We start from the raw sequence: 18930 nt of genomic DNA, 5'->3' as shown, positions 1-18930 counted from the left end.
AATTAACCTGTGAATTTAGCTTCTGTGGTAGTAAGTAAATAATGCAATAAAACTGAATGTAGTAGTCAACACATTCACATCTTGATGCCTGAAATTGTAGATGAACAACTAAAAGCTTCTTTACTTTGTAGGTGAAATTTACTGTATTCAATTCCCAGCTCTTTAGGCTGGAAGAAGATGTTGTATGAGAAAATCACATTATTTTGCATCCCCTATATTTTATTTTTTTTTAATCTAGAACAGTACCCACCTGTTCAATGTAAGAGAATTTACCTTTGCAAGTCCTTAGACAAACACTATCCCAAACATTTAAAAGACTGGAAAAACTTAGGTCAAGAATAATTTACAGAAAAGCTTCTTACTCATGCAATAGAAGCTACTATTAAGTACAACTAAAGACAGAAAAGTATACATTTTACTACTGTACTCGAAAAAATATATGAAAGTTGGGAACAAATTCCATCTGCCCTGCCTCCCCTCCTTTCCTCTGACCACTGAGATAATTTGTCTTCTAAACCCTGATGACAAACAGAGAGAAAGTGAGGCCACACTGGTGAGGCCACAGCTCGAATGCTGTGTCCATTTCTGGGTTCCTCACCCCAGGAAAGACATTGAGAGGCTGGAGTGTGCTCAGAAAAGGGTAGTGGAGCTGGGGAAGATTCTAGAGAGTCCTCTCATGAGTTGTTGAAGGAGCTGGAGGGGCTCAGCCTGGAGAAAAGAAGGCTCAGGAGTGACCTTATCATTCTGCAAGTACCTTAAAGGAGTTGTACCTGACAGAAGCTGGGGCTCAGCCTCTTCTCCCAGGTAACAAGTGACAGGACAAGAGGACATGGCCTCAGGCTGTGCCATGGACACCAGGAAGAGTTTCTTCACTGAAAGGGTTGTTAAGCATTGGAACAGGCTGCCCAGGGAGGCGGTGGAGCCACCATCTGCTCAAGAGCTGTTCAAGAAACCACTGGACATTGCACTTAGTGCCCTGGCTTAGTTGACATGCTGGTGTTCAGCAAAAGGTGGGACTGGGTGATCTTGGAGGTCTTTTCCAACCTAAATGATTCTGTGATTCTGTGGGAGGTGTACACAGACTCAGGTTCTCTCTGGATGAGTTAGGGGGCACACTGTACATTTTAGAGTGTAATGCATCAACAGCTTCTCTACAGTGACCGTGTGCTAGGAATCTAACTGCCTCTAGTTCATGCAAATTAATAAATGTGTCTTTGATGATTTATTTCAATACAAATTACTTGCCAGTGTAAGTACAGCAGAAGCCAGCTCCAGGCTGGGTATTTGGGACCTTAGCAAATACCAACTTCTAAAAGCCCCAGTAAAACCTACTTGGGATTCCATCATACTCAAGTGCCCATGTCAGTTATTGTCAATTATTCTATCTATAAGGACACGTCAGATACACAAAAGACACTATTCTGACAGCATGACTGCCCTAAAATGATAACTTTCGCATAATGTACTTGACAATGAAAAAAGCAATAATAGCTATTTTGGGGACAAAAGAAAAATACAATGGATCGGATGACTAAGTGTTCTGGTCCCCAGTGTAAAAGCAAAGTAGATCCCTGTCGTATTTAACTTGATTCCTTTGAATTAAACACTTTCATTAAAGTTCCCACAGTAGCTTTAATATTTAATTATGTATTTCACCAAAGAAAGGAACAAAATCTTTGCAAAGGGATTTTTTGGGCTTTTTTTTTCTGGATGTGAAATATTTATCAGCATATCTCTTTGGACAAGTATTTTTATCCCCCAGGCAGGGAAAAAACTTCCACGTTCAAATCGGTTTCAAAACATTTTATTTTACAGCTTGAAAGTTTTCTATACTTCAGCACCTCATGCCGTGACTTTGTTATTTCACTTGTTAATGAATGGTAATTAAATCTCTTTTGGCTGAAAAGGTTGGAGGGCTCCTGCTGTATTACAAAAACAATTTCTGAAAGTTACAAAAATGCCCAAGTGTCTAGAAATTAAAGCATAAAGTTTGCCATGTTTTGAGTCCAAGTTTTAATCGCTCTGAAGGATTTGTGTGGGAGAACAGCATGTCCCATTGAGCGTGCACAGTCCCCCCAATTGAACAGACATAATTATGTCACTTTGTATCTACCACAGTAAACACAATCGTGCTCTTAATAATGTACATTATGGCCATAAACTTCCTTGATCTTCCTAACAACTGTAGCAAACACTGCATAAACCCTATTATACACTACCCACACAGAGAACTGCTACATATGTACATCTAAGTAAAGACTTGTTAATTTTGCATTTGCTCAGCAGGGCTTGAAACATCAGCCTATTAATTTTTCTTCTTTTCTGTATTCTCATTCCTTTCAGGTGCTTTGAGTGAGAAGATAAATGGAGTGTGTGCTTACAACTGAGGTAGATAAAAGAGAAATAACTACATATTAAGGCATTTTGTGGTCTTACAGTGCTAGAGACACAATATTGAAGAAGAAATATCTCAGCTATCCATTACATCAGTGCAGGAGTCTGCTGGCATCAAATGGACAGATTTGGTACACAGTTTGTAAAAAGAACTATGTTAATTCCAATATAAAATGTACAAAATATAAATGCAATATGAAATTTAATTCCAGTGTAAAAACGTGTTTTATTATATACAATATACAAAATTTTCCTGAAGGTGATACAGTGATTTCAGTGGATTCTGAATCTTTCTCAAAATTACAGTTTCTCAAACAAGAAACAGAAGAGGAATGCAACTACATGAGTGCGTTCCTAGACTGCAATTTTGGGCATGGGTTTGCTTAAAGGAAAGTCCCCTATGCTGAAGTGAGGTACATCAGTCTTGAGGGGTGGTAATTTCGTCCTCATATCAGTGCTGGATTGCTCCTTCTCCCTTTAAATAGAAACAAAGAAACAGAAAATTCATATTTCATTCTGCAGCCCGGAGATGTTTATAAACTAAGGAAATCTGTGTCCTCCAGAGTTTCTTTGATGCAAACATGTATCAAAAGATATTTTAAAAGTGTTGATTAAAGCCTGTTAGGCTAAACCTCCAAGACTAGGTGTCTGGATCTAATTACAAAACTACCGATGGGGTTTGGAATTATTAAAAATTAGAAATAAATGAGCTTTCTTTGTGCTACTCCCCAAAATGGTCAGAGCACCTCATTAGAGCAAGTATGTACATGAGCTCTGTGACTTCAGATTTCTAATCACCATCCTGTTCTAGCTGGAATATGCCTGTTTTCAAACAAACAGCTACATTCATCAAAGGCACAATGGGGAGGTTTTCTTTCCTTTGTTGAATTTTAATGAATATATAGTGCTATCTGTCTTCACATGTTAACAAAGTTCCAGTGATAATTGCCCTGTCTGTGACATTTGCAGAAAACTAGCAGTGTGCTGTAGGTGCACTGACAGCCTCAGGGAGCTGCTCCATCTGAGAATCCAGGAGGTCTTGAATTTGATGGCCTTAAGAGGAGGGAACGAGGGTTAGCTGGTTCCACTCTTACAAAGTTGGGGAGGTAAGCAGAGCACTACAAAGATGAAGGGCAATATTCCAAACTCACTGCGATATATCTGGATGCTTCAGGGAGAGGTCCTGAGATACTGAAGATTAACCAAGTGGAGCTTTATGAAGTTCTAGTTTATAACAGCAAGAGTCTCAAGGCTTTACAAAGAAGGTCAGTACCATTATTTTATTTCACAGTCACTGAGATTGAGACACAAATGTGAGTGCAACCACACTTTTACAAAATCTAGCCTTGCCACATGAGCATCTTTGCTCAGTCTCTAGAAAGGGGAAAGAAAACACTTCTGAATTATTTCTTTTCTATTTGCCCCTATATAACTGTCAGGATAGGAAGACGTTCAGAGAAACCATGTCAGATGTCTAGTTATGCATCCTTTTCCGAATTTGGTCCCTGGAGAGGTAGGAGAACAGCCAAAAGATGTCACAGGTGAACTTAACAATGAAAACCATTTATAACTGGTTTAAATTGTATCAATGTAGCCCTAATGGATATGTCGGCTGACAGCACTAAAATCTATCATTCTGTATTTAAATGGCTTATCCCATCTCACTATTGGGCTTCCAAGTCTGGGGAGAGAAAATGATCCAGAATCCATGTTCATATTTTCCTCATGCTCCCATGGAGACAACACACAGATGTGCTCATCAGTATGGAAAATTCTATGCAACTGAATACTATAATGTATTATGCAGAATTAATGTGCAACCAGCCACATGCAAAAGCTCCCAGTTACTATTGACATCCCTCAGTGCAGTTATTTACTTATATAGGACTGCTGGATTGGGTCTCTGGTGTGGATTTAAGCTTCATATTTTCTCACAAATGCTTATCAAGATCAAAATGGAATCTTGGTGCTAGAAGCAACTAGGAAAATAGTGATGCAGAAAGGGTTCAAGAAACTGAAGTTAAAAATAGGAAGAGATAGAAAAAGAATGCTAAGACAACTGGGAAAAGCAATATTCAGAATCAGAGAGCTGAAAAAGAGGATTTCAAATTCACAACCAAAATCTTAAACATTGTATTTTCATTTTTAACACAAAACAAAGTTAAATTCCCGCTGTCACTATATTCCTTCAGCATCACATGCAGAGCTGCATTTATTCAGTACCAAGATGTTAAATCACAACTCAAAGCTATCTTGTACAAATCAATAAAAGCTTTAGATGATAACTTTGTGTAAGGTTATCTGAGAGTATTAATTCTCTTTCAAACCAGGGTAGTCAATAATGTTGTTAATGCTATCGTCCTGATAGGATCCTCTTTTTATTAGCAAAGCCAGCTACATTTATTTCAGACATGATGTTAACATTATCCAGCAAGACAGAGAATCAAGTCAGTGGTTTTCTGTCAGCTGGGAGTTAGAGAAATCTGAGACTGTGTGACTCAGATGGCCTTGGCTCTTTGGCCAGCATGCACACAGCAGGCACTGGGTGTCCAGCCCTGCCTGAGGCAGCAGTGGTGTGCAGTGGCTGTATGGCAGGGTGGAGGACTCCCCGGGGAAGAACCTGACTGCACAACAGGTTCTCTCTGTTGCAGAAAGCCAGCAATGTGTCTTGCACACCTGGCAGGCTGGAGAAGGAGGGCTGCACAAGATTTTTTCCCTTGCCAACACAAAGCACAGCCTAGAGACAGCAGAAGTTGCAGTTATCCAGGACTGGTGTGCTCAGTTATGCCTCTGTCCAACTGGCTTGACTGGGGTACAAAGCAATGAGGGGCAGAGGAGAGCAAAGCCCAGAACTACCCCTTGCCTGCCACAAGATGAGAGCTGCAAGCCAGGGCTGGCAGCACAGTGCTGGTGCCTTCTGAGGTTGTGGTGGGGGCCACAAGATAATGTCAACCTGCAGAAGCACCACTAACAGCATCTGAATGTGCTTCCAAAACACAGATGTCACAAAGACACCAATGCTCATCAGACTACAGACATGCTTGCCCAAGAGAACAACCTGATAAGCTGCCCCAGTGGCAGGTATCTATCCTGAACCTATAAACAGTGTATCCAGCACTAAATAACTTTCAATATGAAACTCCTTTTACTGCATAACATGCCCCAGTTCAGCCACCATCAACTCACACAGTATTTTTTGTTTTATTTTAAAGCAATTATGGCCTTAACAAGTGAAGTTTGTGACAGGAATTAATTCTAGGTGAGATATAACAACAAAATGTGGGTGAATTTCTCCTCATTTTATGAACAGAAAGAGACACGATGCCAGAGTCTGAAATGGAAACATCAAATCTACTGTGAAGGAGACATTTAACTGCTGGAAACGGATTATCAGGCATTATGGTAGCCTCACGTATTGATCCTAAATCTCCAGAAAGGCCATTAGCACTGCACAATTGTTGCTAATTCCAAACATTAAAGTAACATTATGCAATTTGCAGATGGACAAAAGTCACTGTTTATCACTGATTCTTTTGCTAATTTAGTCTTCAAATCATTTGCTGTCTGAAACGGGATTAAGGAAGAAGTGATAAAGGCAACTTTGAATTATGTTCAGCAACTGTAGGGAACCGTTGGCTTCAGTGTGTGAGGAAGGCACAGGCTGAGGAGGGAAATGAGTGCAAAGACAAAAGGCTTTCTGTGCCTACAGAAAAACTTGGTAACAGATCACATCATCTGACTGCAGAAATCTGAGAAGTCTCTCACTAAAAGTAAAGCCCACCCTCAGCACCCTCAGCAAGTTTTGGGATGACAACAAAGTGAATAGGGCAGTTGACTCACCTGAGGGATGGGATGCCATCCAGAGGGACCTGTGTAAGCTCAAGAACTGAGCCCTTGGGAATCTCTTGAAGTTCCACAAGACCAAGTGCTGGGTGCTGCACCTGAGTCAGGGGAACCCCTGGCACCAATCCAGGCTGGGGGATGAACATACAGAGAGCAGCCCTGCCCAGGAGGACCTGGGGGTGCTCTGGGTGACAGGCTGGACATGAGCCAGCCATGTGCACTCACAGCCCAGAAATCCTGTTGCAATAGGACAAGGGATAAGGATTTTTAACTAAAGGAGGGTAGATTTAGACTAGATATCAGAAGGGAATTTTCTATTATGGTGGTGGTGAAAGACTGGCCCAGGTTGCCCAGAGAGGTGGGAGATGCCCCATCCCAGAAACATTCAAGGTCAGATTGGGGCTCTGAGCACCTCATCTGGTTGGAGATGTCCCTGCTCATTGCACAGCTGTTGGACTAGATGGCCTTTAAATGTCCCTTCCAACCCAAACTGTTCTATAATTCTATGCTTTGATGTCAGAGACAAGACACTAATCTGTGTTCTCTGGGCACCATCTCATTGGTATGAATAATTTAACTGGACTGCAGAACATGTTCAGCAACATCTCTGATGGATGTTCTTGTCCTGGCCATGGATCATGGTAAATCCAGACCAGACTGAAGTAACATGGAGGATAACATTCAGGAAAATTAGGCAAGAAAGCTGTATCACCTCAGTCAAATTTGGCCACATTCTGATCAAAAGGGTCTAAAACAAAAATCTAGTTTTGTGTAGAAAGTTGTGAAGACAAAACTGTTGTTTTTCCATACTTCTTCTGTTGCTCCTTGCGTTTCTGAGCCAGATATTTCTTTTTCACTTCCAGAAGCTCATTGTTAAGTCTTTCGATTTCATTTTTGTATTCTTTGCTCTGTGTTTCACACATACTCAGTTCTGAGGACAAAACCTAATAAACAAGACACAAGCAGCAGAAACAGGAGATGATGCTTCACTTACACAAAAGTGAGTAGTTTTACAAGCACTTTCTCCTTTTATATTTGATGATGTAAGACATTATCCTTTTCTACCACAATTCTTTTTCCATCTTGATGTTTCATTTGGTCTCACCTCTGCTCACCTAAAAACATCTTACAAAACAAAGGTTATGCAATTTAACCATAATACAACATGTAAAATATGCTCCAAAATTTATGGGAATGGCATTAATAGATACATTAGCCCTTAATTTCTGGGACATAAAGCTGGGCAAAAATCCAAAACTTAGGTCTTAATGAATCAGGGAATTATTTGATAATAATGGAGTTTATTTACAGGTATGTACTGCTAAGGCAAAGCAGAACCAGGCACTGTAAATATGAATACAAAGCCACTTTAATGTGAATCAGTAAATTTTTTAAAAGGAGGAGCATGCATAGTGCACATTCTTTATTTCAAAAGGGTAATAGCTTGACCTAGCACCCCAAAATGGCATGCACATCATCGTGCTACAGCACACTGTGCCTGAAATACAAAGTAGCAATTGACTGCATTAAGGAGAAATAAGGATCATATGGAGAACTTCAAATCACGTTCAGTTTAGCTAAACTTTGGCTTCTATTTTACATTTTCTACATTGTTTTTCTTCTCCATGGAAAGCTAAGATTTGCATAACAGCCTCTTTGTTTCCTAAGGGCCCATCTGCTCCTGCATTTTTTCCTCATGGTTAGTATAGACGTGATTATGATGCAGTGAACAGGAGATGATGACTTCAACAGAGAGAGGAGCTGCAGAAGTAGATGAACTCCTGGGGAGACTGATCTCTCATGCAGCCAAGAATAAGAGAAGATCAGCTTATTCATAGAATATCATAGAATTCTATCAAAGACTTGCTTTTTAATATTATGCTTTTAAAATTTTCTACAAGATTCTTTTGCAAGCAGGAACTCCTCCCTCTGACTGACGAGGTTAGAACAGGTTCCTCCTGTCATCTCCACAAAATCTGCAAATCTAAATATACATGTACACATGGCAAGAGAAATAATAGTAACTTAAGACTAGATTCTCAGTATATTCCCACTAGTTTGTTAAAGGGAAAACAAAATGGCTTTGATTTGCTTCTTAAAGATATTAACAATTTAAAATAAAGGGAAGAATAAGATGAATGAAAAGCTGGCAGTACCCCAGAATGCCCGTGCTAAAAAACCTATTTACTGCATTGTGCTGCTAACTCATACTGTAATAAGACTTTTCCTCTATTTTAATGAAATAAAGTAGCATAAGGTGCAAACAAAAAGTTTGTTTGCTGCTCTGTGTTGTCCCTTGAGGAGATGCTGTGATAACCTGGTCTAACACACTAGGGCAGGCACACTGTTCACTGCAGATCCCCCTGCAGCCCCTCCCCAGGGACCCTGGGCACCTCTTACCTTGATCTGCTTGGTCTTCTCCCGCAGAATGTTCCGGTACTGCTGCAGCTGTTCCGTGGCTTCGGGGCCGGGCTGCCGGGCCAGCATGTGCCTCAGTTCCACATACAGCTTCTCCTTTTCCTGAGGAAGGGACAAGAGGAAGAGAGCTCTTATTAAACCACTACGGCAGCAGCACAGCCTGAGAGGAAACCAACCTCACTGAAAATTGCAGCTCAGTCAGGAAGGTATTTGGAGAAACAAATCTGCCTGTGTGTCAGGCTTTCCTCACTAGCCATAAGGTATTTAAAGTTGTTGTGATAGCAATGGGAGAGCTCATTAAGATAAACATCCAGCTACTTCAAACCACGAATGAAATGCTCTTGAACACCATCACCAGCAACCACTCTACCTCAGCAGTTACTGAAAGAGTATCCAGGGCTGCGAAATTAATCACCAGAAACTGTGCTTATTGCAATCTTTCTTCTCATGAGTCACATTACCTTACATTAAGAATCACAGCTTCATCCAACAGGATGTGAGCTGGCAATAGAAATGTCAGCAAAGGTCTGTACAAAAGAGTCACTTCTTCCAAAGAAAATCCTGAAAAGCACATGTACACACACACAGAGATTTATATATATATATATATATAACCTTTCAGTTTAACTCTGGACTCTGGGAGAGGGAAAGAAATTATAAACAGCAACAATTATGACTAGCACAATTACAAAGTAATTTTTTTTTGTCATGTATCTCCTCATCCCTTTTGTTGGAACAGTAATACTTGTGAGAACTGGATATTGCCATGCCTAAAGAGAAACCATGCCATGGACCCATTTACAGCTTTCTGTACTGAAATGCTGCTTTTTTTTGAGAGTGTACTTGTTTTTAGTCTCAGGAATAAAGCTCTGAAAAAAGCCGTCTTCATAGTTTTGCACATTACAATAGTTTTACTATCTATCCTGAAAAGCTAAGATCATTAAATAACATTATTTAGTAAGACCACATCCTTTTCTGGAACATTGATAACTGGAATTAAAAAGGGGACTAGCAGACAAAAGTTTTAACTGAGGAAGACAAAAATGCCAAGAAGAAGGTAGGATAGGTGATTATTTACACTGGATTTGACAAAACCCCTTTTAACTGTCTTTTTTATAAGGTCTCTCTACAACTCTTACCATAGAATTCGTCTGTTGATCTGGGAAATGGTGCCATCACATCATCTAGACTTGTTACATTTGGTCTTTCTCAGTGGCTGAGCCAGGCTTTGCAGAAGTGGTTTGCTATTTTGAAGATGTAAAATTTTAGGTGTCCAGTCTTCAAGATCATAAGGAGTCTGGAGTTTTTAGACCTCGTAATTTTCTGAAAACTATGCACTACACCAATCACAAGTTGGGACCCAAAATGGAATCACTTCAAATCATGCCTTACTTTTGCAAGTATTGGCCTTAAATTCTGCAGATTACTGAGGAAGAGTTCTTTATAACTTAAATTGTTCACAGTTTATCTCTGGGAAAGTCAAAACCTCCTGAGACTCAGACTGAGGTTTTCATAGCAGCAAATACTAAATTGATAATTCATTCTGAGTAGAGAGTTATTATGCTACTTCATAGTGGTATTTCCATTACCAGTTTTTCCTTCTGAGGAAGTAAGATTTTACTGCAAGGCAAAAAATAGCAAAAGAAAAATCCACCTTGTCAAAATCTGGCCAGTCAATGTTAACATTTCAACCCTGAATGTATCATATATTTGTATTTTGCAATAGTGTAATGGTAATTTGGATAAATATGGTGCAATTGATAGACTGAAAGTCTTAAGTGTAATTGTTTTCCAATTTTTTTCTCTCCCTACCCTCTACAATGGCCAACCAAGCTCTTCAAACACTGTGCAATGGTGTGTATAATAACCTCATTTAGAGACAAAGCATGCAATTCTATTGTAAGGAGAATATATTTTATGCAGCAGAGACTCGTTAGGTGTCCAATGTACATTGTATCCATAACCCAACAGAGGCAGAACCAGATGTCTTATAATGCATATCCTGTCCTTCCTTGCCAAACACTGTCCATCTCTTTTACATCTGGTCAAATTATTTGTCACTGGGTTAGAAGCACCACATGGTAGCAATACATTAAAAGAAAACCCTGGATACCTTTTTCCACCTCAGCAGAAGCTTGTATCCACAGGTTTCACAGAAATTTCTACAAAATTTCACAGAAATTTCTACAATTTCTGAAATTTTACCTCAGGATACAACAAATAAATTAAAAAAAGAATGAATTCATTTCAATTAATTTGAAAACAGAAACCGCAAGAGTAAATCTATGTGAGTCTCAAGGTGCATGTGCAGGAACTTTCATCTCCACATATATGAAATCAGAAATGACCAAGAAAAAAATATCAGCACAAATTCATAAAGAAAAATTTTGTTTTCTGTAATAGATTAAGTGAATCCATTATAACTGGGTTTCTTTGGCTCATCCCAAACTGCTTCCCCTCACATTTCCCTCCATCCTCACACTAGGTTGCCATCACAACACATATCACAGTTCTGAGGTTTTGAGATCAACATACTTGGAGTCACAAACACACTGCAAGGCACAACTCTTCTTGAAGCAAAGGAAGATCCATCAAATTTCTGTAAATCCACACTGTTAAGCCTTCACTGGTAAGAGTAATGTACCTGTGTTCAGATCAGGTATAGGACAGTAACAAAGCTTTTCATGGGATCCTTCCACCATGAAACTCCCATGGAATTCAGCAGATGTTTGACTGTAGGACTGAGTCCATAACATCAATGAGCTTCACAGGTTTATGACACAATCTAAGCCAAGATGATGGTGGAGAGATGATGGCACATTCATTTTGTGTATGTAGGGCATGCTGGGACACTTAGGCTGAGGATTACAGTTAAATTTCAGGCATTCCAAAGAGAATTTCAGCACCTCTGGGAATATCTGCTGTAAAAATTCTGCAAATAAAATGGCACATTATTTTTAGAACAGCCCTTCCTGTCTTAGATTTGTTTCCCAGGGGATCTCCAAGGAGCTCACAGGTCTGTCTGTAGGCCCAGCTGTGACAGCACTTTTCTTCATCCCTAAGTCTTTCACTCATTAATTTGGAGAGAGAGGGTGGGCAAGTGGTGCTTTCCCCTAAATTTAACTAGATGCTGTCTCAGCCATATTCTCTAGTTCTCCTGGCCAGCAGCTCTACAGCAAACTGAGAAAAAATATTTTCTTCTGCAGAAGACTGGCTAGCATTTGGCAAATTTCAGTTGATTGTCCAGGATTAGGCGGTCACAAGTTAGCTCCATCTTCATCAAGAAGAATCTCTTTTTCCAGCAACATCCTACTTCACAAGAAGCTATTGCTGCTGACCAGCACAGCCCCATTTGCTTTTCCATGTGAGAAGGACCATCAGTACCATCAGACATTCCCAAAGTGACAGCAAGGCATTCACAGCCATTGACAGGGAGTGGGAAGCATTCTCCAGTCCCAGGCTGGAATAAAGCTCTAAAGATGTGACCCCATTTTGTGTCATCCTGTCCTTCACCATGAAACCAGGAAATGGCACATCTTGTTAGTTAGCCCAGGGTTGTATTCTGAACCAGAGAGAATGGATGACCATACATTTAATGAAGATGTATTCACAGCAGAAATAGGCCCTTCAGTCCCAGGTTCCTCATTTTTATCAGCTTGTTTCCAAATAGATAATTCAACAAATTTACCTGGCATAGCAGCACCCCAAGAGCCTTCTCCACAAGACCCACAAAAATCCTATTATGCACCAAAAGTTTTCTATCACATGAACTACAAAAAACCAAACCAAAACAAAACAAAAACAACAAAAACAAACAAAAAAACTAAACAAAAAACTCCCCACAACCAATAAAACCCACAAAAAAATTAAAAAATACTTTGCTTCAGAGTAAATTTAACTTATGTCAGTTCCTGTCTCCAGCAACTGAGCTAAAGGCAAGACAAAGATGAAGTGCAAAAGTGTGAGTTTAGTGTACGGCAGCAGTCCCTAAAACATTCAACCTAAATAAAAATTCTTATTTTAATTAGTAAGGTGGAGAAAGCAATATAGTAACTGTGCAAGCACTCTATAGTTCCTCATGGCTTTGGTGGGGATAACAAGGCAGTCGAAGTGCCACGGGGGGTTTCTTGTTTATTGGCACTATAACCAAAATGTCAGTGCTGTGCTGAACTCCAGAGGCATTTTCTTTATGATGCCATGCAGCAGCAAAGGATCCTTAGGGGTGCTGATTCCTCTTCATAAGTGTTAAACAGGACACAGAAATCTGGATTAAATACATACACAGACTACATATCTAGTCATAGTCATTTTAGCTGTATAAGCCCTGCATTTATTTGTTATTGTGTATACCCAGCAGTAGCTGTTGGCTCAGGACATCTATCTTTAAAAGTTTTATGAGGTAAAGAAAAAAAATTAGCATATGGTGACCTTCACAAATTTTATAATAACAGAAGAAAGTTGCCTCCAGCACTATGAGAAATGTGCAGTATAAACTTTCTCTGTAAACACTTTCCAAAAGCTCCTGCTCTTTCTTGTCTATTCCACATCCATCAACAAACACCCTTGCAAGAATGCAGTTCCTTAGAACAGCTCCTGTTTTCATTATCACCTAGACACTTCATTAACTGTCCAATGTGAGGTTTTTTAACTTAATTATGTTTGAAAGAGGACACTGAGGGCCTTTCACAGTGCAACAACACTAACACTACATCAGATGTGAAAACCATCAGCTTGAAGGAAATAATGGGATAATCTCCTCTTTGGTGAAATTTGCACCACTTAAACTTGTGTTGTAACTTACTTCTCCAGTTGGTAATAATGCTTCTCAAGAGCAAATCTGTTTCCTTTGGCACAGAGCAAGCTGCACCAAATTGACTGGCATTTTCAGAACAGCTTAATGTGAGAGGAAAAAAACCACCTTGGAACACCTTGTAAGTTCTTCACCCTTAATTGTTTTTTGCAACAGCAAGAGCTGAATGCTGCAGTATCACCATCTTCCAGGAACAACAAAGTATGAACATTTCCACCTGGAGTGCAACTGCAACTTATTTTTATTATTATCACTAGGAACTGTTACTATCAGATCTTCCCTAATAAGGCTGTAGGAAAACAATTATTTTTCCAATGAACAAACAACTTACATATATTCCTCTCCTTTCATCTTCTGAACTCTGAGACACAAGGTTAACATTCTATTCAAAGAAAATGGCATGGATGTGTCTTGCTGAAATAACAGCTGCAGTACCCTTTTTACTATTGACATTACATAAGAATTTATAAAATCATTAATTAGAGTAGCTCATCACAAAAGATTATCAATTAATTATCTCGTGTTCTATATGTGTGAGCAGAAATACACACACATACATAGATGAAAGTGGGCTGTTCCTTGAAGGTGAGAATTACCCCTGACATGACATGGATTGATGTAAATATTCCAACTATTTTCATAGTGCCTGCAGCTTGACAGTTGGGCTGAAGAGAGCTCTAAACAAACCTTTGTTTTGCATTCTAATAGCAGCTTGTCTTAAAGTGACCTGGAAGAGATCAGTGCTTGATGCAAATCTTATCAACAAGGTTTGTAAATATTCTAAGTGATTAAGTCCAAAAAGAAAATGATGGGAACCTTTTACTGTATAATAATTACTTTATATAGTGTTCTAAGAAAAAAAAAGTGTCTTCCTCAGATCTAGACTACATGACTTACAACCTCTGTATTTTAATGTCAGTGTAACAGGATGTATTTCAGCTGTTCAATAGCCATTTCTATTTTTTATATTTTAGATGAATCAAAGGAGAATTATCACAGCTCTGTTGATAACGATTAGCTGTTCCTGCAGTGACAGCTTGGGATGAGGACTCCCAGTAGACCCAGCTTCTGTTCTCACTTCAGACTGATCTGACAGATGCCCTTGAAGGGTCAGAGAGATTGCAGAGCTCCTTCTAGAAACATCTATTTTTAAGTTAGGCACCTACATCTCTTTAGTCACCTGCTTGACTTAGATCTTTAGATTTCCCTGAAAGATGAGAGCACTTTGCTTCAAGTCCTTTGGTGTTCTGAAACTGCTACCTCTCAACAGCTATCTCAAAGTCAAGCCACCACTTAAGTGTACAATACCTGTCTAACAAGACAGGAAAGCCTACATACATCATTTTGACAGGACAGCAGAGTTCCCCTGCATATGTCAAGTACCTCAGGGAAGAGAGAATAGTCTCCTGTTACACTCTGGAACCTATTAAGAAAGAACAGTACATCTGAGAAATACACACAGCAATTCTGAAATCATGAATGTTTTAATGCATGGCTTCCTTCAGACTCACTGTAATTACAGCTGAGCCTCTGCTATTCTTCAAGTTTTGTTTCAGCTCCCCTTGCCTGCTTCTTAAAATTCAAAGAAACAGAAACAGGACTAAAAGCAGGGGAAAGACAGTGAATCCTAATGCCCATGTAAAGACAACTTCTGTGCTCGTGTCCCATCCCCTGTTTAAGATTACAACTGTACCTACTTAGGCATGGGAAGCCTTAAGCTCTGAGCCTCCAAGAGGTGCAGCAATTGGCTGAGTGCTGCACCCTACTTGTCAGAGACTCTGCTGAGGCTCATGGCTCCTGGGCACTCAGCAGCACATCTCTGGATGTCTCAAGAGAAGAGTGGATAAATGGGGTTCTTTCTACACCTGTTTGTGTCCTCCTATGTCCCATTTTAAGCTAGCCTTCTAAAAAAACCCAACCAGCCACAGTGACTCTGCCTGCCTTCCTCAAACAGCTGCAAAACAGCCGTAGCTGCAGCATCCCTCAACAACAGCACCATCACGGTAAGAATGAAAGAGAACTGGAATAGAACAAATCTAGTCTGTCCCTGTGGAATGACTTTTTTTTGGTGGGGTTTTTCTCTTGCTGCAACTGTCATACAAGATGATAATCCATCACTGACTGGGATGCTGTAGATTGTCCATATCTTGCTGCTGAGGGAAGAGCAGAATACCCCTTATCTTAACACAAGAACACGTGCCAAAGGGTGAATACTAAAGATGTACCTCTAGCTCTGGGCCACCCTACAGAATATGGGCTTGTGAATTTATTGCTACTGTTGCTGCACTCCTCCAGTATTTCAGCTTCTCTAGCAGCTTCTGGATGGCTGACAGTCAGTATTGGATTGCTCCAGCACTGCAAAGTCTGTGTGCTGCAATGTATTCAGTCAGCACAGCGAGTCATTTATTTTCCCTTAACAAGATAACTGGTTGATTAATATACTTTACCCTGGGGTGCACAGCAGATTTATTTCCTTCTCAGATACATGCTGAACACGGGAATGAGGAGTAAACAAGGCTGTTTTCAGTTATTTGTTATTTACTGGAACAATTCCTGAACTTTTTATCCAAGCTTTATTCTAGCAAACTAATGTTGAAGTAAAGGACAATTCTGACTAAGAACTTTAGGACTGGGTCATTTTACAAAATATTTTCAGTCTAATGATACAAGGTATCCATGCTCAAGATCTTGGGTTCAAAGCAAACGTAAGGTATTTGAATAAAACACTTCGGTGATCACTGTTCTGTTTTGCTGATGCAGATTACAGATGACAATTCTGTGTCTTAGGTTCTTATATGGCATCCTTCTTTCAATATCTGAATGGTATTAAATCTTTATTGAACACATGCTGAAGAACTGCTTCCAGCCAGAGCAGTGATCCTCTTCTCATTCTACAAGAGTTCTGGACACAGAGAGTTATTACATGAATTACCAAAGTTCACTAAAACTCCTTGAAGACACACAGGAATGAAACTCAGTCCCCCAGGACCACCATGCTGGTGGCTGTGTCAGTGCATCTGCTCCTTGCTCTTCAGAAATAGCAGGCCTGGACCACAGCAGGAGGTTACAAATGTAGGAGAAAACTCACAATGAGCCACAGTCTACTTGAAGACAACAACCTCTTCAGGCATGCTAAACTTTGTGGACTGGGAGTACATGTATTAGAATGCAGGAGACAAAACTATGCTTGACACTCATCTATGAAGGATAGTACTTGTGTAATTAAAACAATCTTGCAGGATGAGGAGGGATGACATCTGATGATCCACTAGAGTTCTCTTTCAAGCTCACACTCAAGTAAATATATAAATTCTTTTAAAAAACGTGTAAAACAGATTCAGCATTCATGTATATTTGCCACCTATAAACCCTAAGGGATTTTTCTGCTGCATGCAACTTGCTCAGCTTTGTAAATGACATCCAAATATTTCTGACCAAAACATCCTCAGATGAACTAAAAATGGTGCAGAACCCCAGAAGGTATTTTCTCAAACAAACTTGCACCTTGCTTCTGTCCAAAACCATTTATCATGGGAAATATATTTTGTTTATGAGGGCAGAGTAGTTTCCCAAAGAGTCAGTAAAAATTATCTCTTCCACTAAGAAAACTGTTCACCAAAAATATTTTGTTTGATCACTAGGTAATCTGCTTTGTTTCCCATTTCTCAATGCCAGAAATATTTGCACTGTTTTTATTAGAAAATTATTTTCTCACCCTAAAGAGCAGCCAATTATCTTCACCTGGTGACATTAAAGTGCTCAGCATACTTCCTACCCATTTTTTCAAAACTCTGTTTAAACAAACATACCAAAAAAAAAAAAAAAAGGCTATTTTTCTGGGAAGACTTTATTCTCTTCCACTTGAATTGCAACATATGTGGGAGGAGGGAAAGAATCTAAATGTCAGTGTGTTTTTAAGAGCAGTTTATCATGCAGTAAATTTCTATAGCCTAGAACATCTTCTAATTCTAGATGGACTGAGATTAGAAGGTCTAAAATAAACTAATGTGCCAAGAAGTGTATTAGAAATATGCAGAAATAGAAATCAACTCCTTTCTGAGGAGAGCTAGGGCAAGAACTGAATATTCCTCAGATATCTACTGAATTATTAAAGCTTACACAAAACTTTCAGGTAGATATGTAGACACTCAAGAGACCTTCACACAGGTGACTCATACCTTTCATGTTTTTGAGACATGATTCCTTACTACATCATCACAAGATTGCATATGAGCCCTGGTAAATTGCACCAGGATTTAACACATTTATCCTACAATTTGCTTAGTGTGAGTGGTTCTGCCTTAGTCGCAGAACCCTACTGGCTACACAATCAATTTTTAAAAATTAAATAATCAAATTAATTGGGAAAAATTATCAGTGTCAGAACAAAAGACACTAGAGATACTCTAATTGAATGGGGAAATCGTCATGCCAGGCATAGAATCCCTGAAAGACATTAATCCTTCAATTTAAAGCCAATATTAAATACAAAACATCTCCAAAGCTAAAATCCTCACTCCAAGTCCTAGTTTAGCAATGAACCTTTCAAACACAACAAAAGGAAAATTTAAAAATGCCACAAGAAGGAAAAAATCTAAGAGTAGTCCTAAAGGATTACTTGATGCATTAGATACCTCCATATGTCACTTCATACTGCATTGGAGATTCCACTTCAAATAAGTTTCAAGGCATTGGACTGAAATTATTTTGATAAAAGTAATTCAGCAGACTGTTATGCATCATAATATTGAGCTGGTAATGGGACATTTTTTATCCATCACAAGTCAGAACTGGGTTGCAGCCAGAGTTCATGGTCACACATTATTTTTTCATTTGTAAAAAGAACAGAGCTTGTCTTTGGAGTCTAAATAAAGGCTATTCTAACAGTGTGCCTTTGACACATCAGCCTAATTCTGCATGACACTGGGGAAGTAAACTTTTTCTTTATGATTCATATCCAGCTGAAAGCCAAAAAGCAAATGTTAGGCCTGAATCCTTATGGTATTTCCCATTTCTGTATTTCAATGCAAATCCCTTGAAATTCCAGTCACCAACTTAGAACTGGAATCATAACCTGAAAGCTCACACTCCACCAGGTCTTTTCTCTCTCGTTTCCTTAAGGTACACAGCAACACTTAAGTTATTTCTAAGAATGGGAGAGCATTTTTCTGCCTTTCTCCCCCTGCTTTCCATCAGGAACTATTTGATCAGTGGCTAGAAGTTTTGGCAGCTTAGCTTTCCCACTCAGAATCATAGGATACCATGTCAAAAGTAAACCTCAAGATTCATATGGTCCAACCTTTCTTTCATTCCCATTTGCTTATATTGGTGACCAATATACATCCATAAAAGCAAACAGTAAATTAAATTCGTTGTCCCTTTAATGGGACTGCTCAAGCAAGGGACTTTGGGATTAGATCTTAAATTGACACCTTTTAAATTTCTGAATCATAGAATAGAAGGTT

The 18930-nt window shown here is 39.3% G+C and overlaps 1 protein-coding gene across 3 annotated transcripts in view; it reads right to left on the bottom strand.

The window, feature by feature from the left end:
- Positions 1-1788: 1788 nt before the first annotated feature.
- The window catches only part of CFAP58 (cilia and flagella associated protein 58), a 57078-nt gene continuing 39936 nt past the window's right edge, over positions 1789-18930 (bottom strand). The window contains exons 16-18 of one of the 3 annotated variants that reach the window (XM_014883755.2): positions 8638-8757; positions 7048-7181; positions 1789-2869 (exon numbers count right to left, since the gene is read on the bottom strand). In XM_014883755.2, the coding sequence (XP_014739241.2) occupies positions 2749-2869; positions 7048-7181; positions 8638-8757 (375 nt within the window). In that variant the 3' untranslated portion in view covers positions 1789-2748. Of the gene's footprint in view, positions 2870-6234; positions 7182-8637; positions 8758-18930 lie in introns of all 3 variants that reach the window. The other 2 variants (XM_088169306.1, XR_015805182.1) reach the window with 2 other exon arrangements.

Source organism: Sturnus vulgaris, chromosome 8 (genome assembly GCF_052056855.1).
Source record: "Sturnus vulgaris isolate bStuVul1 chromosome 8, bStuVul1.hap1, whole genome shotgun sequence".
In the NCBI taxonomy this organism is placed as follows: Eukaryota; Metazoa; Chordata; class Aves; order Passeriformes; family Sturnidae; genus Sturnus; species Sturnus vulgaris.
The sequence above is the reverse complement of the archived record's forward strand: the minus strand, read 5'-3'. Positions and strand labels throughout refer to the sequence as shown.